At 54.4% G+C, this 21,016-nt stretch overlaps 2 protein-coding genes and 1 pseudogene across 14 annotated transcripts in view; 2 read left to right on the plus strand and 1 right to left on the minus strand.

Moving 5' to 3' along the window:
• Window positions 1–10,802, minus strand: part of P2RX6 (purinergic receptor P2X 6) — a 34,865-nt gene extending 24,063 nt beyond the window's left edge. For 9 of the 13 annotated variants that reach the window (XM_058431979.1, XM_058431977.1, XM_058431980.1 and 6 more), the window contains exons 1-3: window positions 4,951–8,440; window positions 4,203–4,353; window positions 2,245–2,316 (exon numbers count right to left, since the gene is read on the minus strand). In XM_058431979.1, the coding sequence (XP_058287962.1) occupies window positions 2,245–2,316; window positions 4,203–4,353; window positions 4,951–5,114 (387 nt within the window). In that variant the 5' untranslated portion in view covers window positions 5,115–8,440. Of the gene's footprint in view, window positions 1–2,244; window positions 2,317–4,202; window positions 4,354–4,950; window positions 8,441–8,632; window positions 8,740–10,387 lie in introns of those variants that run through there. The other 4 variants (XM_032139027.2, XM_058431971.1, XM_058431970.1 and 1 more) reach the window with 4 other exon arrangements.
• Window positions 8,744–17,293, plus strand: LOC116458914 (tubulin alpha-3E chain-like; annotated as a pseudogene).
• Window positions 17,294–18,042: 749 nt separating this feature from the next.
• On the plus strand, window positions 18,043–20,584 carry THAP7 (THAP domain containing 7). The gene is made up of 5 exons (XM_032139031.2): window positions 18,043–18,267; window positions 18,442–18,521; window positions 18,941–19,096; window positions 19,565–19,705; window positions 19,920–20,584. Exons 2-5 carry the CDS (start codon window positions 18,442–18,444, stop codon window positions 20,470–20,472), a joined length of 930 nt encoding a protein of 309 aa, XP_031994922.1. The 5' UTR covers window positions 18,043–18,267; the 3' UTR covers window positions 20,473–20,584.
• The last annotated feature ends 432 nt before the right edge of the window (window positions 20,585–21,016 follow it).

The raw sequence follows: 21,016 nt of genomic DNA on the forward strand, positions 1-21,016 counted from the left end.
TGACACCCACGCTGGAAGGTTGTGGGTTTACCAGAATGAGGGCAAGGAACACCTCGCCCACCCAGGGTGGAAAACCGCTTAAAGGCATTCTTAAACCACAAACAATAGCATGAGCGATCTGTGCCTTAAGGACATGCTCCTGCTGCAGATAACCAGCCAGAGCCCATCCCTGTTTCCCATAAGGAATACTTATAGTTAATCTATAATCTATAGAAACAATGCTTATCACTGGCTTGCTGTCAATAAATATGTGGTAAATCTGTTCGAGGCTCTCAGCTCTGTAGGCTATGATACCCCTGATTCCCCACTCCACACCTCTATATTTCTGTGTGTGTGTCATTAATTCCTTTAGCACCGCTGGGTTTGGGTCTCCTCGACCAAGCTGATCTCAGCAGGCTCACGCCTATAATCCCAACAGGGAGAGGCCGAGGCTGGTGGATCACCTGAGGCCAGGAATTCGAGACCAGCCTGGCCAACATGGTGAAACCCCGTCTTGGCTGGGCGCGGTGGCTCACGCTTGTAATCCCAGCACTTTGGGAGGCCGAGGTGGGCGGATCACGAGGTCAGGAGATCGAGACCACGGTGAAACCCTGTCTCTACTAAAAATACAAAAAATTAGCCAGGCGTGGTGGCGGGCGCCTGTAGTCCCAGCTACTCGGAGAGGCTGAGGCAGGAGAATGGCGTGAACCCGGGAGGCAGAGCTTGCAGTGAGCCGAGATTGCGCCACTGCACTCCAGCCTGGGCGACAGAGCGAGACTCCGTCTCAAAGAAAAAAAAAAAAAAAAAAAGAAACCCCGTCTCTACTTAAAATACAAAAATTAGCTGGGCGTGGTGGCGGGCACTTGTAATCTCAGCTACTCAGGGGCTGAGCAGGAGAATTGCTTGAACCTGGGAGGCGGAGGTTGCAGTGAGCTGAGATCGCGCCATTGAACTCCAGCCTGGGGGACAAGAGCAAGACTCCATCTCAAAAAAAAAAAAAAAAGAAAGAAAAAAAGAGTAAGCAATCCTTTGTGCATAGTTCCAACTACGGACATGGGATGTCTCCAGCAACTGTGCTAGGACCAGCCACCAGGGCTCAGGGGACAGGTGTCTGCACAATGACCCTCCAGCCCAGGAGGCAGGTAAATGATGGACTTGCTTAAAGATGTCGCTGTGGAGGTAAACTTTTAGGACTATGTCCTGAGTCACAATAGTTCAAACAAAATTCACAGCTGGAGAGAATGAGCGTGCTCTGTGGCAGATGCAGGATCCCAGGGACATCCCCGGGCAAGGGGAGGTGAAATGTCAGGGGGAGAATCAGCATTTCTGGATCAGAAATGAAGAAGGACAAGGTGGGGGACTCTGGCTTGACCACGGTTGATGTAAAAACTATCTAGAAATCAGGCTGGGCGTGGTGGCTCACGCCTGTAATCCAAGCACTTTGGGAGGCAGAGGCAGATGGATCACGAGGTCAGGAGATGGAGACCATCCTGGCTAACCCGGTGAAACCCCGTCTCCACTAAAAATACAAAAAAAAAAAAAAAATTAGCTGGGCGTGGTGGCAGGCGCCTGTAGTACCAGCTATTCTGGAGGCTGAGGCAGGAGAATGGCGTGAACCTGGGAGGCAGAGCTTGCAGTGACCCGATATCGCGCCACTGCACTCCAGCCTGGGTGACAGAGCGAAACTCCATCTCAAAAATAAAACAAAAAAGCTATCCAGAAATCATAAGCAATCCTAAATTCACCATGAGCAAGAGTGTGCTGTGTTAGCCCACAAAGATGAAAGCTGCCTCAGGACATATTAATAGAGGCTGGGCACAGAGAAGAGAAGGTGATATTCCAGCTTGGCTCTTGCTATTACAGCCTCCCTGAGCATGTGCCCAGCTCTGGGTGTCACACTACCAACCTGGAGAGTACCCAGAGGCAGGACCAGGATGGGGAGGGCCTGGACACCTCATGGGAACTGCTGCTGCCCAGAGCTCAGGGTCCTGTCACCCACAGGCCTGGAGGCCTTAAGAAAGTGACTCAACCTCACTGAGCTTCAGTCTTCTCCTCTGAAATGGGGATCACAGGACTTCCTACCAGGCAGGGGATATGTGAAGACTGAACATAATGATTCATGAAAAGATGAAGCCCAGTGCCTGGGGGACACTGAGCACATGCTGAGCCTTCAGCCACCTGGGAAGGATAAAGGGAAACACGGGTGGCCACTTGAGGCTGGCAGAGGAACAAGGGGCCCGCTGGGAGGATCCTGGGCAAACTCACCTCTGGGCATCTGCCCTGAACTTGGGCTGGCGTCACAAGGAAGTTGGTCACCAAGAAGAACACGTTCTCTCCCTAGGAGGCAAGTCTCAAGGTTGGCCTGGCTGGGCTTGCGTTGACTGGAAAGACCAGAAGCTAGCAGCCTGGTTTATGAAGGAAGGGATGTTGGCCCCATCAAGTCATTAACCCTGTCCCCCCGTAAGGCAGATTGAAGCAGAGATGGGAGGCTGGCAGCGGTTCTGGCCATTTTTGAGACCAGGAAGCCTTGTGCCCGTGTCCATCTCTTGAGACAAGTTTCTTTCTTGTCTCAACCAAAATTTGTGTGTGTGCGTGTGTATTTAGAGACAGGATTACACTTCGCCGCCCAGGCTGGAGTGTAGTGTTGTGATCAGTGCTCACTGCAACCTCTAACTCCTGGGCTCAAGAGGTCCCCCTGCCTCAACCACCCAAGTAGCTGGGACTACATGCTCCAGCTACCGCGCCTGGCTTCAACCAGAATATTCCAACAGCCTGCTGCTTCTAGTACTGAAGATCCAGGGGAGAGCTGGGCCCGGCACCTGCCCAGGATGGAGAAGAGGTGAGTCTCCCATCCCACACACAGCAGCACTGGCATAGCAGGGGCCAAAGGAGAAGAGGGAAAGCTGTGTCTGTGGTCAACGGGTGGCCGAGGACATTGGAAAGAAAGGCTGACCTTCTAGTGCTGCTCGTGAGAGCACTGTGAATTTGGGGAACGTATGCCCAGGAAGGGAAGGTGAGGGCTAGCCAGAGGGTGCTGGGAGTGGCAGCCATTAGGATTGGGAGGAAAGTGTGGACACCGTCATGGGCAGGGTTGGGGGAATTCCTGAGGGTAGAAGCAGGGGCTGCAGGCTCTCATGATGCCTGGTGTGAAAGTTCAGCTTGGCTGCTGCGTGGTGTGCACCAAGCAGTAGGGAGGAGGCGAGACGGGCATCTAAGGGCCCTCTAGGAGGCTATACTCATGCATGGCATGGCATGGGTAGTGGTGAAAAATCTTGGAAGGGACAGGAAGGGGTCAAGGCTGAGTCACGAGTCTGACTGAGGCACTAGTGGATGTCACAGCCATCGTGACTAGTGGACATCACAGAGGCCATGCCAGGAGAGGGAAATAATTGATCTTTGGACATGTGGGTGTGCACCTGGAAGACAGCTGTGCTCTGGGCAGGTGATCACTGGGAATACACCCTGGGCATCAGAAGAACAGAAGTGGCAGTTGAGGCTGGGGATGAGCTGGGTGGAGGGAGGAGGAAAACGCAGCCGAGAAGAGGGGAGGAGCAGCACCTGACCGCAGTGCTCCAGGTCAGGGAGCAGGGCTACATGAAGTTCCATGCCCCAGCACCTCACACCACTCTCAAGCTCAAGCCATTAGTCCCGGATACTCCCTTCTTTTCTGTTGGCAGTCTTTGGAAATGCAGTTTCTGTAGCCTGGCTTCTTTTTTTTGTGAGACGGAGTCTTGCTTTGTCGCCCAGGCTAGAGTGCAGTGGTGCGATCTCGGCTCACTGCAAGCTCCGCCTCCCGGGTTCATGCCATTCTTCTGCCCCAGCCTCCCAGTAGCTGGGACTACAGGTGCCCACCACCATGCCCGGCTAATTTTTTGTATTTTTAATAGAGATGGGGTTTCACCGTGTTAGCCAGGATACTCTCAATCTCCTGACCTTGTGATCCACCTGCCTCAGCCTCCCAAAGTGCTGGGATTACAGGCGTGAGCCACCGCGCCCAACCCTGGCCTGGCTTCTTGACTGGCCCCTTTTTCCACCCCGAAACATCCTACACATCCCTGAAAGTCCTGTCCAGGCGCCACTTCTCTGTGAAGCCCTTCCTGAGAACCTGCAGCTGTCTCTGGCATCACATGCTTCTCTCTCGCATGCACTGGCTGCATGGCGGGTGTTCAAGCTGTCAGTGGGCAAAGGACTTGCCCCCCCATCAGCAACACCAGGGCCCCCACCTGAGGCGGCTTCACGAAGTCGGCCACATCCCACAGCCGGTTTCCAAGCTCCTTGATCTGAGTCACAGAAACCCCTTTGAGTTTGGTGATGATGGAAATCTGGGGTTCCAGGTCCCGCTCCTGGTAGCCTTTTTTGGCGAGGAGAGCCCACCTGGGGAGGAGAAGTTGGGCAGTGTGGTGTGTCCCCAGCGTGCAGTGACAGGGGCGGAGCTGGGCCCTACATGCTCAGTTCTCTCCCCACACCCTACAGGCTCCCAGCCCAACGTCAAAGGCCCCACCTCCTCTCTGGCCTCGCTTCCCACTCCAGACCCCCTGAATGAGACAGAAGGTCCAGCCATGCATCAGAGAGCCAGTACCCTCAGACAATCACCTTCACCAGCCAGCACCCACCCCCAACCTGACTAGATCCAGTTTCCCCCTTACAGACTCTCCTGACTGGAGATACAGCTGGTGGTCTCTCTGGGGACCTAGTGCTCCAGCTCTCAAAGATGTTAAGGACTATGTCCTGTGCCCCCTGGGTGGGGGCCTGGGAAGGAGGCAAGTGGGCACACAGGACAAACACACAGCTTGTTCTTGCTCTCCTGTCTTGTATCGCCTAGCTCTCCCTGCCCCCCCGCCGTCCCAATCTGCCCCCTTCCTCTCCAGCCCCTAAACAGCCCAACCCTCAACTTCAACCCAGCAGGACCAAGCCCCATCCCCCATCTCTTCCCTTGCCCCTCCAGCCTGGCCAAAAGCTCTTCTCTCTTACCCTACCACATAGACCACGATCCCAAGCTGCAGCAGCCTCTGCAGGGCGCCCACCCGCCAGTTCCTGGTCATCACATACTTCTCCGTCTTATAATCCAGAAGCCCCCAGCCTGTCGTAGCCCCTGGGGAGCCCATGCTGCCAGCTCCTGCTAGCTGCGGGCACATGAGTCAGCATGGCAGCTGCAGCCACAGCTGAACAGGAGGCAAAGCAGGGCCCGAGCCAGGCCAGGCCAGCCGCTGTTAAAGGGACACTTCCACTAAAGCAGGATCCAGCCTCCAACACCCAGCCCTCAACCCCTAACCCCAGCTGCCCTGCACCTCCCACCCTCCCTACATTCCCTTTGCTGGGCCCTGGCACACAGAGAACAGCAGCAGCTCTGTCCCTGCCCCCTGGCCTCATTTCCTGGGGTGGGAGTGGAGGTGGTGGGAGGGTGGGGACAGACAGCTGTCATCAGTGCTGTGGGAGGACGGCCTGAGGGCAGCAGCAGCAGGGCGGGGAGGGTGTTGAGCAAAGCTTCCGGAAGAAGTGACCTCTAAGCTGACCCTTGCAGATTTCTGAAGTCCGACAAGCAGACAAATATGGGGATGGAGGTTCCTGGTGCAGGGAGCAGCGTATGCAAAGACCAGAGCATGCAAGATAACTAAGAGGCACAGAGTGAGAGGGTGACCTGACTCTGTGAAGTTCCCCAGGCCCTCCTGAAAAGCTGTCCCCCGCCACCTTCCCCAGTGCAGTGAGGACAACACAAGTCCTGGAGTCAGGCGTGTTGCCCAGTCCACGAAAGGGGGGCGATGCTGGAACCCCCTAGGAAGGCAGGGAAAATGCCCACAAGGCGCCTAGCCCAGTGCATGGCCCGTGGCTCATGCAGTTTATCCTCTCAGGCGAGGAGCCTCAGCGCAGGTGAGTCACGGTTTCTACGGCAACCAACAGCACTGGGTTGCCGGGGCGACCGCCGCGGGGGAGCGCGTCGCTAATTGCCGTGGCCGACGCCAGTCGATGGACGCCACACTGGATTGGTCAGCGCAGCCGCAGACTCCGCCCACATCCCCGGGCAGCGCTTTAGGTGAGGCGCCAAGCGGTCTCCGCCTCAGGGTCTGAGGCTGCGAAAGGGGCGTAACAATGAGTGGTTCCTGCGAGAGGTCTGGGCAGGATGAAAAGCAGGAGGAAGAGGCGACGGCGGCCTGTGGACGTCTTGCAGGGGTCCCCGAGGCCAAGCAAGGTCCCAAGGCTGATTCGGACTCCGACCTAGAGACGGAAGGTGCTCGGGGCAGGGGCCAGGCCCGTCTCCTCCCCTTGGGGGCTTCTCCCGCAGGGGTTGTGGGAGGTGGTCTGGGACCGAGGAAGCAGGAGACCCCTGTCCAGCAGGGCACGTAGCCCTCTGCGGGGCGTCTCCAGCCCCCTGCCCTCCCCTCGAAGCTCCTGGCGGCATCAGGAACTTTACCATGAGAAGGCGCTTCTAGGAGGTTAAAATGGAAAATCCCGCCAGACAGTGCACCAAAGGCTGTCCCGCCCTGAAATGCAATCAGAGCTAGGTTTTCCCAATCCACAGGTAAAACTAATCTAATGGATGTATAGAATTTAGAACTACTTCCGTTTTTTTCCCTGGGGAAAATATTCACAAAACATTTGTGGTCTGCAATCAGGTTAAAAGACACAGTGTGCAATTTGGCATCAGACAGGTAGGGGCCTGACTCTGGTGGGATTAGCTACCACTAGCTGTGGGACTTTATGTATTTATTTATTAGAGCCAGGGTCTTGCTCTGTCACCCAGGTTTCAGTGCATTGGCAGGATCATAGCTCACTGCATCCTTGAACTCTGCATTCCGGTGAGCCTCCTGCCTCAGTCTCCTGAGTCGCTGAGACTACAGGGGGCCACCACATCTGGCTAATTTAAATAATTTTTTATCTCGCTATGTTGCCCAGGTTGTCCAGCTTTCTTCTGACAGCTGTATGACTTTAAGGAAAATATTTGCGTTGCCTTAGCCTCGATGTTCTCATCTGTCATATGGGGGCAGTGGTCCTAAGGAGCATAGGAAGCAGTGCTTCTAGAGGCAAAAAATAGGCCAGGTAGTGATGCAGGGCAGGGGAGGAGGCAGGTGGTTATAGCCATGCAGGGGTTCACATTCATCCCCCCATCTCCTACCAGGCACCCATGGACTTGGAGAACTGGGCGGGGACACCCTCTACCTGAGGTCTTGCCGGATCCATAGCGTTGTGCCCGTCTTCTGCTTTCTGTACCAAGGGAGCGCCCCAGAGCTGAACCTGCTGCACGGTGGCCTGGGGCCCCAGGTACCACTGGAAGGACACTGGGTCCAGACTTACAGGGAGAGGCCCCAGGAGACAACAGCCATGGGAGTGCCCCTGAGTCTGTCTCCTATACTTCCCAGCTTCTGCCTGTGCCAGGCATGCCCTACCCTCAACATCTGGGAGACAGATGGGATTGATGCTATGACAGACGGCGTTAAGGGTTGGGGAGCCTTCAGGCTTCTAACCTGCTGGGGCCTCTGGGAGAGGTGGGGGTGGGGGAGACCTAGGTGGGGCGTAAAAGGAGAAGCAGGTGTCCCTCAAGCAGGTGGAAAGGGGGTTACTTTCCACGTGGAGGACGTGGAGCGGTCTGAGCCTGGACCATGAGCCAGGATAGTGACCAGTGTGTTTGCTCTGTCTGTCCCAGGGGACTGAGCTCTGGCTTCCTCATTGAGCTCCAATCCATATGTCAAGTGGCTGAACTTTTGGGACAGTGGGCTCTATAGGACAGGTACAGAGGCCCTGGCAGGTGCCCTGAGCAAAAGCAGCAGCATCTGCGGTAGGTGCTGGGCCTGGGGCAGGTGGGTAGGCGTGAGTCCTCCCTTTCCTCAGGGATGTGCCTCCACCCCCGAAAGCTGGGCTGTGTCACCTGGGGCCTGCTGGTGTTGCTGGTGGATAGAGGAGGGGCCTCATCACAGGAGGGGGTATGTGGGGTGGAGTTAGACCCTCTGCTGTGCAGCCAATGCTGGATACAAGTCCCTTCCTCATCCACCCCACCCCACCACTCTCCTTCCTTGCTGGCTGGCAACCATTCTCCTGCCCTGCCCTGCACATGGGAGACTCCCAGTGCCTGAATGCAGGGTGGAAAGTCCTGCAATAGAGAGAGTTGGGGGCAGGGAAGTTCAAGAAAGGGGTGGGCAAGGTGGGAGTTCATTGAAGCTGAATCCAAATGCTGGCTCTGCCACTGAGAAAATGGGGTGACCTATGAAAGCAGCTCGGTTTCCAATCTGTGAAATGGCCCCCACAAGACCTCATAGGCTTGGGGCTGTGGTGAGCATGAAGTGAAATGCACTGCTGAAGTGATCAGCAGAGTGTGTGACCCATGTAAGTGCTCCATGCACAGCCACCTGGGCTATTATTGCCAATCCTGGGAATGGGGCTGTGAGGGCTTCTAAAGTGGGTGGTGATATCACTGCCAGACACAATCATCGATGGGGTGCCACAGCAGTCTCTACAGTACCAGGAGGTAGGCGGTTTTAACCGCTTGACACAGAAGCTCGTGGGCACACAGGGAGGGGAAGGTCAGGGGCCAGAAGGGACCCAGCCATTGGGAGCCAGAGCCACCATGCAACCCCGGGACAGTTAACCTGTAAGGCCCCTTCCTCAGCCTCAGACCTGGAGGTTTGGGGGATGGCAGAAGAGGGAGGAGGGGGGGTGGTACCTGGTTTTGCATCCCATTGGCTGAGGAGTGGCTCCATCCCCCAGATGTGGACCTGTTGGAGAACCAGCTGGGAGTGGCAGGAGTCCAGGCCCTCTGTGCCGCCCTCACTGTGAACCAGGCCATGTGGAAGATGCAGCTGTCAAGGAATGGCCTGGAGGAGCAGGCGGCCCAGTACCTTGCCGAACTCCTGCTGGCGCACACAGACCTGAAGTCCCTGGACCTGAGCTATAACCAGCTGAATGACCAAGCAGGTAACGCCTGCCCAGGGCGCTATGGCCGTGAAAGCTCAGCTTCCTGGGGCAGGGGTGGGTGGGGGTTGGCAGGACCGCACTGCACATCGCCAGGGAGCATGTGCTCTGGCTCCTGCTCCCCACACCCCACCTTGCCCCACTCCTCTTCCAGTCCAGCCACACGGAACTCTTAATTCCTTCCACAAATATCTCATTGCCCACTGCTGTATGTGCTGGGCACTGACTTAGCCACCAGGGATCCACCTTGAACAAAACCAAGTTCCTGACCTCAAGGAACAATGTTAACAACATCATTCTCAGTAATTATTGGCACTGCAAAAGAAAGTTTATGCTTCTAGAGAAGAATGGGGACCCCCTGCTTTAAAGAGGTGGCTGGGGAGGCCTCTGTGAGGTGACATTTAAGCTGAAATGTGCAGAGTGGGAAGGAGTCAGCCATGGCAAGATCAGAGGGAGAGCATTTCAAGCAGAGGAACAGTGAGCATGCGGGCCTGTTTCCCAGACTGGCGGACAGCAGTGTGACTAGGCTAGGGAGCCAGGGAAGCGTGGCCAGGCTGTGAGGTGGAGAGGACAGAGGGGGCTGCAGGGCTGTAGGCCGTGGCAAAAAGGGTAAAGATTTTGTTCCAGGTGAGGTAGAAGACATGGTTGGGATTCCTTGGTCTCATCACTCTCATGCCCCTGAGTGTTTGCTTTGCCAGGAATTTGCACTTCTACCTGCCTCCTCAAATGGTCTAATAATAGTAAGGATCACCTGAGACCCTGGGTTAGGCATGCAGATGCTGACCCTGGACCTGCTGAACCAAACTCTTAGGGGAATGCTGGTGAATCTGTATTGTAATGGATGCCCCGGGAGAACTCTTTTCGGCAGCGTTTCATAAGCTCTCATCTGGATCAAGCAGCTTAGAGGGAGTGGGGTGGCACCAGACTTGGCCTTTGAGAATTGGCCCTGGAGTGTAACTGCCAGAGAAGCAGTTTGCCTTCTAAAAAAATTACTACTGGGAGTCAGTGAAATTAAAAGACAGGCTTATTTCAGACTTTGACAAACTGAATATAGGTATCTCTTTGGACCTGCACAGTAAAAGGGCAAGTGCCAGAGAAGCAACCGGGATGGAGGGCCTGGAAGCTAAGGTGCTATGAAGGCTTCACAAACAGACACATGTACATGAGGGAGGTGGGTGGGAACTGGAAATCAACAGGCCCAGCAAGGCCATTTTTTTTCTCCAAGAGGAGATCTGTGGGAGGGCCCGACTCCCTTGAGAGGTGAAGGAGCTTGGATCTGTGCCTCCCCACTTGATCCATGGCAATGGTAGCACCTACCACATAGGACGGTTGCAAGGGTCACACAGAACAAGCATTAGCAGTTGCAGGGGTGTGTGGAAGAAAGAATCTTCCTACCCTTGAGCTGTTCAGCAAAAACAGGGCCTCCCCACAAAGTGGGGGATTACTGTCTGACCCTGCCAGCCCTAGAAGTGTCTGAGTAAAGAGGAAAGCACATGTATTTGAGTACCTGTATTATGAAATCCAGTGCTGGGCGCTGAGTCTAGTTCTCAGGTAGAGGGGGCAATGCCCTGAGTTGCTTCTGCGCAGGGAGCTCTCCATGGTGCTAAACAAGTGTCTGTAGCCACCGGTGCCAGGCCAGCAGGCTGGCTGAGCGCTCTGGTTAGTCCATCCATTTTTCTTCTGTGTATTTCTTCAAACCAGCCTTCCTGGACCTCTGCAACGTCTTACTATGAAGTGTGTGTGGTGATTTGTGCATAGATATGTATTGTCTGCTTTTCTCTGCTTCAAAGTGTAATGCGTGTTCATTATGGATGGTCTGAATCCGTATCAACTTTCAGAGGCAGAGATTTGGCCCCGGCTTGGTGGAGGTTGGTGGTGTGGCTCCCACGGGCATTGGCTCACGTTGTCTGGTTTCTCTCAGGCGGATCTGTGCACGGGACTGCAGGGCTTCCTCATCTTCCACAGCTTTGGGGGTGGCACCAGCTCTGGATTCGTGTCTCTGCTCATGGAGTGGCTCTCGGTGGACTACAGGAAGAAGTCCAAGCTGGAGTTTGCCATTTACCCAGCCCCCAGGTCTCCACGGCCATGACCCAGCCCTACAACTCCATCCTGACCACCTACACGACCCTGGAACATTCTGACTGTGCCTTCACGGTCAACAGCAAAGCCACCTATGACATGTCGGTACAACCTGGACATCGAGTGTCCCAGGTACACCAACCTCAGTCGTCTGATTGGGCAGATCGTGTCCTCCATCATGGCCTCCCTGTGATTCGATGAGGCCCTGAATGTGTACTTGACAGAATTCCAAACCAACCTGGTGCCGTACCCCCACATCCACCTCCCCCTGGCCACCTACGCCCTGATCATCTCAGCCAAGAAGGTCTACCACGAGCAGCTGTCCGTGGCCGAGATCGCCAGTGCCCGCTTCGAGCCAGCCAATCAGATGGTCAAATGTGACCCTCGCCATGGCAAGTACACAGCCTGCTCCATGTTGTACAGAGGGGATGTGGTCCTGAAAGATGTCAGTGCGGCTGTCGCCACCATCAAGAGCAAGCACACCAACCAGTTTGTGGACTGGTGTCTGATTGGATTTAAGGTAGGACTGGGTGATGTGGAGTCCTTGTGCTGTCAGGAAGCAGCAGACCTGCAGAATAATGCTGCCCCTGAAGGCCCACATCCTTTGTGAAGACAACCCCTTTTCACGTCAGCTAGGTTGCAAGGAGAGTAATTTTAGTAACTTACTTCCTACCTCCTTATACTTTACCAAATACTTTATGTTCCCTCATATATTACCGCTACCCTTTAAAGTTCATGGGGCAATATTACCAGCATCTTACACTTTAGAAAACAGAGGCCGAGGCTGGGCGCGGTGGCTCACGCCTGTAATCCCAGCACTTTGGGAGGCCGAGGTGGGCGGATCACGAGGTCAGGAGATCGAGATCATCCTGGCTAACACGGTGAAACCCCGGCTCTACTAAAAAATACAAAAAATTAGCTGGGCGTGGTGGTGGACACCTGTGGTCCCAGCTACTCGGGAGGCTGAGGCAGGAGAATGGCGTGAACCTGGGAGGCAGAGCTTGCAGTGAGTCAAGATTGCACCACTGCACTCCAGCCTGGGCGACAGAGTGAGACTACGTCTCAAAAAAAAAAAGAAAGAAAAAAGAAAAGAATACAAAGGCTGAGATAGCTTTAGGTGTCTGAAGCCTCACAGGCAGCAAGTGATGCAGAGAGAAATCAGAGATTATCTGACTGCAGGTCCTGGTCTGTCCTCCACATTACTCCACTGCTCACGTTAGTAATTTGTCAGGATCTATGTTATCATTTTTTGTGTTATAAATAGTGGTTTTTACACTTTACATCATCCTGGTCACCTGTTGTCACTGAATTTTGGGCAACACTAATATTTCCGTAAAGATTTTTAAATACATTGTGCAGTGTTTACCGTGAAGACCAAAGGCAGGTCTTTGCCCTTTCTCCAAACCAAGCAGAGACCTCTGCCTCACACACAATCAGCCTGATGATTTGGTGCTCCTTTAGCTATGCTTACAGTCAGTTGTCTACCAAGAGAAAAGTACCATGTATTTGGAAGCCAAATAACAGAATGTCAGGCTCGAAGATCTGTTGTGATGACTAGGCTAAATGCCTCACCACACCTGTGTTGGTCAACTTTGTGCCCTATGGTTAGTTAAGAGCCCTTGTCTACAGTGGTTTCCCACATTAGGCAAAGCTATAGATCCCACATTTATAAGTCTCAATGAGTTCTAAGGTGTTTGAGGAGTTGCAAGTTCCAGGATCATTCCAGATTGAAATGATGTGAGAAAGTCACAGGTATGTGTCTTCTTTTTCCCACCCGGAATGGCCATAACTTGCCTCTGAATGCACATAACTTCTTTAATCTGTCTGGCCCTCTCTCAGCCACTTTACAGCACCTTGACACAGATCATCTCTATTTTTCATCTCATGTTGATGTAAATCATCTTTAAGTTGACAGATTTAAAGTGATTCATAGAACAGGGTAAAATCGGCCAGGCTCAGTGACACATGCCTGTAATCCCAGCACTTTGAGAAGCCAAGGTGGGAAGATCACTTGAACCCAGGAATTCAAGACCAGCCTGGGCAACATAGTGCGACCCTGTCTCTACAAAAGATAAAAATTATCCGGGTGTGGTTGTGCATGCCTGCAGTCATAGCTAATGGGGAGGCGGAGGTGGGAGGATCGCTTGAGACAGGGAGGCAGAGATTGCAATGAGCCAAGATCACCACTGCACTCCAACCTGGGCAACAGAGCATGACTGTCTCAAAAAAAAAAAAGGAAAAAGAAGGGTAAAATCTACAACAGTTACACCAACCTGGAATGTTCATTACATGTTACATAGGAGGATTACAGACCTTAGATGTTAGATGTTACAGGTAGGAGGTGAAACCTTCCATTCTGCATCTTAATTATGAAGCCTCTCAACTTGAGTAGAGAAATTTTTCTTTCAATTGGTGTTACTTTTGGAAGGTGAAGACATCCTTAGCTGGCAGGCACTGTGGGAGATGCTATGCTCTGCAGAGGTTTCCTGTTGTAACTAAGTCTTGTGAGACAGTAGGGAGGCTAGTCTGTAGGGAGATAAAAGTCACAGCCTCTCCTGTCCCCCCAGAAGATAGTCCAGCCCCACATCGACCTTGTTGAATTCTCTTTGCTCTAAGTTCATTTTTGTCAGTTTTAGTGTGACTTACCATACATTCTTTTTTGTTTGTTTGGAGACAGAGTTTCACTCTTGTCACCCAGGCTGGAGTGCAGTGATATGATCTCGGCTCACTGCAACCTCTGCCTCCCCGGTTCAAGCAATTCTCTTGACTCAGCCTCCTGAGTAGCTGGGATTACAGGGGCCCACCACCATGCCCGGCTAATTTTTTTTTTTTTTTTTTTTGAGACGGAGTCTCACTCTGTCGCCCAGGCTGGAGTGCAGTGGCACGATCTCACTCACTGCAAGCACCGCCTCCTGGGTTCATGCCATTCTCCTGCTTCAGCCTCCCGAGTAGCTGGGACTACAGGCGCCCACCATCATGCCTGGCTAATGTTTTTTATTTTTAATTTTTTAGTAGAGCCGGGGTTTCACCGTGTTACCAGGATGGTCTCGATCTCCTGACCTCGTGATCCACCCACCTCAGCCTCCCAAAGTGCTGGGATTACAGGCATGAGCCACCACGCCTGGCCAATTTTTTGTATTTTTAGTAGAGATGGGGTTTCGCCATGTTGGGCAGGCTGGTCTTGAATTCCTGACCTCAGGTGATCCACCCGCCTTGGCCTCCCAAAGTGCTGGGATTATAGGGGTGAGCCACCACACCCAGCCAACCATACGTTCTTTAACAACCATTTGCTTTTTTTTTTTTTTTTGAGATGGAGTCTCGCCCTGTCACCCAGGCTGGAGTACAATGGAACACACTGCAACCTCCACCTCCCAGGTTCAAGCAATTCTCCTGCCTCAGCCTCTCAAGCAGCTGGAATTACAGGCATGTGCTACCACACCTGGCTAATTTTTGTATTTTTAGTAGGGACAGGGTTTCACCATGTTGGTTGGCTAAGCTGGTCTCGAGCTCCTGAACTCAAGTGATCCACCCACCTTGGCCTCCCAAAGTGCTGGAATTATAGGCATGAGTCACTGCACCCAGCCTCAGACACGCTATTTTCAAAGAGTCTTTTCCATGCTTAAAAACATTTGGGGGCTGGGCCGAGTGGCTCATGCCTGTAATCCCAACACTTTGGGAGGCTGAGGTCGGTGGATTGCCTGGGCTCAGGAGTTCGAGACCAGCCTAGGCAACATGGTGAAACCTCATCTCTACCAAAAATACAAAAAATTAGCCGGGCATGATGCCACGCACCTATAGCTACTTGGAAGGCTGAGGTGGGAGGATCACTTGAGCCTAGGAGGCAGAGGTTGCAGTGAGCCAAGATTGCACCACTGCACTCCAGGTTGGGTGACCAAGTGAGACCCTCTCTCACCAAAAAAAAAAAAAAAAAAAAGCTTGAGTCCAGGAGTTCAGGATCTGTTGGGGGAACACGGTGAAACCCCATCTCTACACAAAATACAAAAAATTAGCCGGGTGTGATGGCACACACCTATAGTTCCAGCTACTTGGGAGGCTAAGGGAGGCGGATCACCTGAGCCTGGGAGGCAGATGTTGCAGTGAGCCATGACTGCGCCACTGCACTCCAGCCTGGGTGACAGAACAAGACCCTTAGAAAAAAAAAAAAGAACATTTGGGTTTTTTATTATAAAAGTACTTATGTTGGCCAGGCACAGTGTCTCACACCTGTAATCCATTGGGTCGATGGCCTGAGCCCAGGACTTTGAGACAAGCCTGGACAACATGGCAAAACCCTGTCTCTACAAAAAATAAAAAATTAGCTGGGCATGGTGGCACATTTCCTATAGTGCTATAGCTACTCAGGAAGCTGAGACAGGAGGACTGCTTAAGCCCGGGAGGTTGAGGCTGCAGTGAGCCAAGATGGCACCACTGTACTTCCCTGTAACCTGGGCAACAGAGCAAAACCCTACCTCAAAAAAAAAAAAAAAAAAAAGCTGGGTGCAGTCAGTGGCTCACGCCTATAATCCCAGCATTTTGGGAGGCCGAGGTAGGTGGATCACCTGAGGTCAGGAGCTCGAGACCAGCCTGGCCAACATGGTGAAACCCTATCTCTACTAAAAATACAAAAATTAGCCAGGCATGTTGGCGGTTGCCTGTAATTCCAGCTACTCTGGAGGCTGAGGCAGGAGAATCGCTTGAACCCAGGAGGTGGAGGTTGCAGTGAGCCGAGATTGTGCCACTGCACTCCAGCCTGAATGACAGAGCAAGACTCCATCTCAAAAAAAAAACCAACAAAAACTTGATATGGGCTGGGCACGGTGGCGCACACCTGTAATCCCAGCACTTTGGGAGGCTGATGCGGGCGGATCACTTTAGGCAGGAAAATCACTTGAACCCAGGAGGCAGAGGTTGCAGTCAGCCGAGATCACACCACTGCACTCAAGGCTAGGTGACACAGTGAGACCCTGTTTTGTCTCAAAAAACAAAACAAAACCTGATATGTGGCAAAATACTAAAAGAATGCAGAAGACCGAAAAGCTGAAGTCCTCTTCTTCCCCAGAGCTGCTCTGTCCTTCGAAAAATGTTCTGTACATATTCAAGGCATATTAATCTCTTGTTATACAGGTGATGTTGACAGTGGCCAGCAGACATGTATGTCCCTTTCCTGTAGGTGACAGACCCAATCACTGCACACAGGTGGTCACAGTAAACAGAAAGCTGGCAGCACTCCCACTTGGAAGGGCTGATTGGCTTGGTCTTAAGAGTTGTGGGAGGACACTCCCTGATCAGGGTACGAACCCTTCTCTCTGCCCCTTCCAACTCCTGTGGAGTCTGTCTGTATCTAGTTGGTGCTAACTGCTACGTGCTTGGCAGGGCAGGGCAGGGTCACCACCTCAGCAGGCGTTTGTCCTCCTCCAGCATGATGCTACCCTAGCTGCCCAAAGCTCTAGCCTGTGTATGTTATTACATAGATTTTTTTACACATAAATACATAGACTTCAAGTCACTTTTCTTTTTACGAAGTATACAATATACCTTGGATGTATTTATATCCCAAGACAGGGTTCTCATTCTTTTTCATGTGTTTTACTGTATGGGTAATATGGGTAATAATTTTTTTTTTTTTTTTCCGAGACAGAGTCTCGCTCTGTAGCCCAGGCTGGAATGCAGTGGCGAAATCTCGGCTCACTGAAATCTCCGTCTTCCGGGCTCCATCTTACATGCTTGTAATCCCAGCTACTCAGGACGCTGAGGGAGAATTGCTTGAACCTGGGAGGGGGAGGTTGCAGTGAGCCGAGATTGCACCACTGCACTCCAGCCTGGGCAACAGAGCTAGACCCTGTCTCAACCACAACAAAAAAAAAGAAGGAAAAGGAGGAAAAAGGAGAAGAAAAAAAGAAAAAAGTCGTCAAAGGATATTAATTGTCCATAGATAACAGATAATGCCAAAAAATATAGAACCAATTCTTAAACACAGTGTTGGAACTGGTCCACAGCTCTAATTTTTAATGAGCTCCCATTTCTGAGGCCAATATAAACTTCATTCTATGCTGCCCATCTCTGAGAGGTGGGCATTAACTATCAGCCCCCCACGGTGGTCCCTGTGGGAGACCTGGCCAAAGTGCGGAGGGCGGTGTGCATGCTGAGCAACACCACGGCTCAGCATGCACAGCTCTGCCTTTTGGCAGAGGAAACTGCTTTTCTTATCGAGGCCTCCGTTGCCTCGTCTGTGCCCGGGCGGTGGTGCTTACCCGGCGGGGTCGCAGGGAGGTCTCGTGGCGGCGTGTGTTGGATCATGGAGGCCTGGGCCTGCCTGGACCATAAGTTCGGCTAAGTGCGCCTTAGCGCACCGGTACGTGGGGGAGGGCATGGCAGTGGGGGAATTCTCCGAGGCCCGTGAGGATCTGGCAGCTCTGGAGGATTATGAAGAGGTGGGCATAGATGCCGTGGAAGCTGAGGCTGAAGAAGGCGAAGAATAGTGAGGGGAGGGTGCGGCAGGCAACCATCCCTCTGTATTCCCCACCATAACGCTAGGAGAGCTAATTACCTATTAAAATTTCTGTATTGCAAATCAGCCGGGGGTGGTGGCGGGCGCCGGTAGTCCCCAGCTACTTGGGAGGCTGAGGCAGCCGAAAGGCGTGAACCCGGGAGGCGGAGCTTGCAGTGAGCCGAGATCGCGCCACTGCACTCCAGCCTGGGCGACAGAGCTAGACTCCGGTCTCAAAAAAATAATAAAACAAAAAATAAAATTTCTGTATTGCGATATTGTCTTTCTCCTGTGTTGTACTTTGAGAGATTCCTCCTCCAGATAACCCTCCCTGAAGTCCACCTCCCCGGTACGAGAGTGAGTGCGGGCTCTGGTTTTTGTCGGGTTCTTTTCGTGCAAGCGTCCCAGGCCCCGTTTTCTTCCTTCAGTCAGAGGTCTTCCCGAGGCGAGCTGCCGCCCCTGCGGCTTTCGAGGCTCCCAGGACACTGCAGCTTTCCGCTCCCGCGCCGACCCGTACACTGGGGCCGCTCCATCGTGCCGGGGTGTTTACGGAGAAGAGTGGGGCCTGAACGGACGAAAGAGAAGCCCACGTGGGCGACAATACTGGTAGTCCAGGGAGCTGCGACGACGCGGGCTCGACAGAGACTCGCACACTCGAGCCGCTTCCTGACCCAGCTCGCTAGGACCTCGCCTCGCCCCGCCGCGCCCCGCCCCTCCCCGCCCCTCCGGCGGAGCACCTCCGGCTCTCCAGTCTCTATGGTACCAACTTCCGGCGCGCGCTACCGCTCGCGAGACTTCGGCGGCGCAGCAATGGCCAGACCGTGAGTGCCGCTGACAGAAGTCAAGAGAATCGGCTGGGACAGGGTTGGGGCGACAACGGGCCGGGGGGGACCCGACAGGCCAGAGCCCCTTGGGGAGGAGCGGCGGCTGGAGGCGCGAGGCTCCTCTGGATGCCCGGAGAGCCGCTTGCAACTTAACTCCCGCCTCTTTCCCAGATGCCGCGTCACTGCTCCGCCGCCGGCTGCTGCACACGGGACACGCGCGAGACGCGCAACCGCGGCATCTCCTTCCACAGGTCAGCGCGCGTGCGCCGCGGGCTCACGTGCGCATGCGCTAGTTGTTGCTCCCCTCGGGTCGCAACTGCGTAGAGGCTTCGCGCCTTTCCCGGATACAGAGGAGGCTTGAACCTGTGGGTGGGAGGTGAAGCTGGGCAGTCCCGGCGGGACCGAGTGCAGTCGGGAAGGGGAGGACGGGAAGTCTAGCCGGCTTGGACCTGCCCCACTGTTACCTGCCAGATGACGCTAAGGAAACTGGTTTTCTTCTCGAGGCCTCCGTTGCCTCGTCTGTGCCCGGGCGGTGGTGCTTACCCGGCGGGGATCGCAGGGAGGTCTCGTGGCGGCGCGTGTTGGGTCTGCGTTTCCCCTCTGGGGAGCTTGGGCAGCATGAGCCCAGGGCTGTGGACAGCCTGGTGCTCACGGGTTTGTGGCTCCACAGACTTCCCAAGAAGGACAACCCGAGGCGAGGCTTGTGGCTGGCCAACTGCCAGCGGCTGGACCCCAGCGGCCAGGGCCTGTGGGACCCGGCATCCGAGTACATCTACTTCTGCTCCAAACACTTTGAGGAGAACTGCTTTGAGCTGGTGGGAATCAGGTGGGCCTCCCTGCCGGCCGACGCTGGGGTAGGATGTGGGGCTTCCGGCGGACTGGGACAGCTGCGGGTCCTGGAAGTCCCTTGAGCAGCCTGCGTCCAAGGGGGCTGTTTCCTCCTCCCAGCTCTGCACAGTGAAACCCACCCCCAGGATCACTGTGCCTGTGACACAAGGGGAAAACAGGAGCCTTTCCAGAGAGTATTTTTCAGAGCCCCAGTCTTGCCAGCAAGTCCACAAATCAAAGAATTCTTTCTGGCTGGTCAGCCCAGCTCGGCTTGTGCAGGCTTTCCACACACCTGGACTTTGAGGAGTCCTGCAGGGAAGCGATTGGTGTAGCTCTAACTTGGCATTCCCCAGACGTATTGTTTGCACGATGCCTTCCAGCCTCCCACGGCGCTGGTGCTGGGGGCAGATTGGCCTGGGGAGACAGCACTTGCTCTCCAGCTCATCTGGGTTGCTTTTCCCCACAGCGGATATCACAGGCTAAAGGAGGGGGCAGTCCCCACCATATTTGAGTCTTTCTCCAAGTTGCGCCGGACAACCAAGACCAAAGGACACAGTTATCCACCTGGCCCCCCTGAAGTCAGCCGGCTTAGACGATGCAGGAAGCGGTATGTGGTATGGGGGGGGGTTGCCCCACTCCCACCCCTAGGCTGAGAGACTGGGCCCTAGGGGTGTCTGCCAGCAGTCTTGCTGGACAGGGTTCTTGCTGCACAGAACCTGTGGATCGGGTTTGGGTGTTAAGGGTGAATCAGGTGGGCTGGTGGAGTGGGGTCTGGCAAGCCCTCAGCCTAGCCCATCAGTCTCTCTCTTCCCCCTTACCAGCTGCAACGAGGGCCGAGGGCCCACAACTCCATTTTCTCCACCTCCACCTGCTGATGTCACCTGCTTTCCTGTGGAAGAAGCCTCAGCACCTGCCACTTTGCCAGCCTCCCCAGCTGGGAGGCTGGAGCCTGGCCTTAGCAGCCCCTTTTCAGACCTACTGGGCCCCCTGGGTGCCCAGGCAGATGAAGCAGGTTGCAGTGCCCAGCCTTCACCAGAGCGGCAGCCCTCCCCTCTCGAACCACGGCCAGTCTCCCCCTCAGCCTATATGCTGCGCCTGCCCCCACCTGCCGGAGCCTACATCCAGAATGAACACAGCTACCAGGTGGGTAGCGCCTTACTCTGGAAGCGGCGAGCTGAGGCAGCCCTTGATGCTCTTGACAAGGCCCAGCGCCAGCTGCAGGCCTGCAAGCGGCGGGAGCAGCGGCTGCGGCTGAGACTGACCAAGCTGCAGCAGGAGCGGGCACGGGAGAAGCGGGCACAGGCAGATGCCCGCCAGACTCTGAAGGAGCATGTGCAGGACTTTGCCATGCAGCTGAGCAGCAGCATGGCCTAAGGGAGGGGCCGCTGGACTGACTGAGGGGCTGCCCAGCAAGACTGCAGTCTCTTCCTCCCTCAGATCCCACCAGACCCACCAGGTGCCGTAATAAAGCGGATTCTAGACGGAGGGCCTGCTGTCTGGCTCAGCTGGGGGCTGGAGCCCCTCTGAGTACTAAGCTTGCTGCCCCAGACAGTGGCTGCAGCTCCCAAAGGGCTCAGTCCAAGCTCTTTGCCAAGGAGAACAGGGAGCCTGGCTCTCATCCCTCAGAGCTACTGGTAGACAGGTGGCAGTCAGCCCTGCTAGCGCAGCTCCGTGCCCCACAGGGTTCTCTGAAGGGGCAGGATGGTGTGAGTAGGGGCCAGGAAGACAGCTCCAGGTGCCCTTTCCATAGGATCTGAAACAGCCCTGACTTAAACCAGCCAGCCCCTTTGAGAACACTTCTAAAACCCAGTCTAGATTCGGTTCTCAAGCAGGAGCATGACAGGCTTCTGTCCACAGGCCCCATCAGCCTGGTGGGTAGGCAGGACAACCCTCTCCCTGCCCCCTTCACTACCATCTC

Source organism: Hylobates moloch, unplaced genomic scaffold (assembly GCF_009828535.3).
Source record: "Hylobates moloch isolate HMO894 unplaced genomic scaffold, HMol_V3 SCAFFOLD_19, whole genome shotgun sequence".
NCBI classification, from domain to species: Eukaryota; Metazoa; Chordata; class Mammalia; order Primates; family Hylobatidae; genus Hylobates; species Hylobates moloch.

What these genes read in the sequence shown, in the direction of transcription:
- THAP7 (XM_032139031.2), top strand. Translation starts at nt 18,442, where the DNA reads ATGCCGCGTCACTGCTCCGCCGCCGGCTGCTGCACACGGGACACGCGC. An exon ending in TTTGAGCTGGTGGGAATCAG is followed by an intron (nt 19,097 to 19,564) that starts GTGGGCCTCCCT and finishes TTTTCCCCACAG; the next exon opens with CGGATATCACAGGCTAAAGG. An exon ending in CTTAGACGATGCAGGAAGCG is followed by an intron (nt 19,706 to 19,919) that starts GTATGTGGTATG and finishes CCCCCTTACCAG; the next exon opens with CTGCAACGAGGGCCGAGGGC.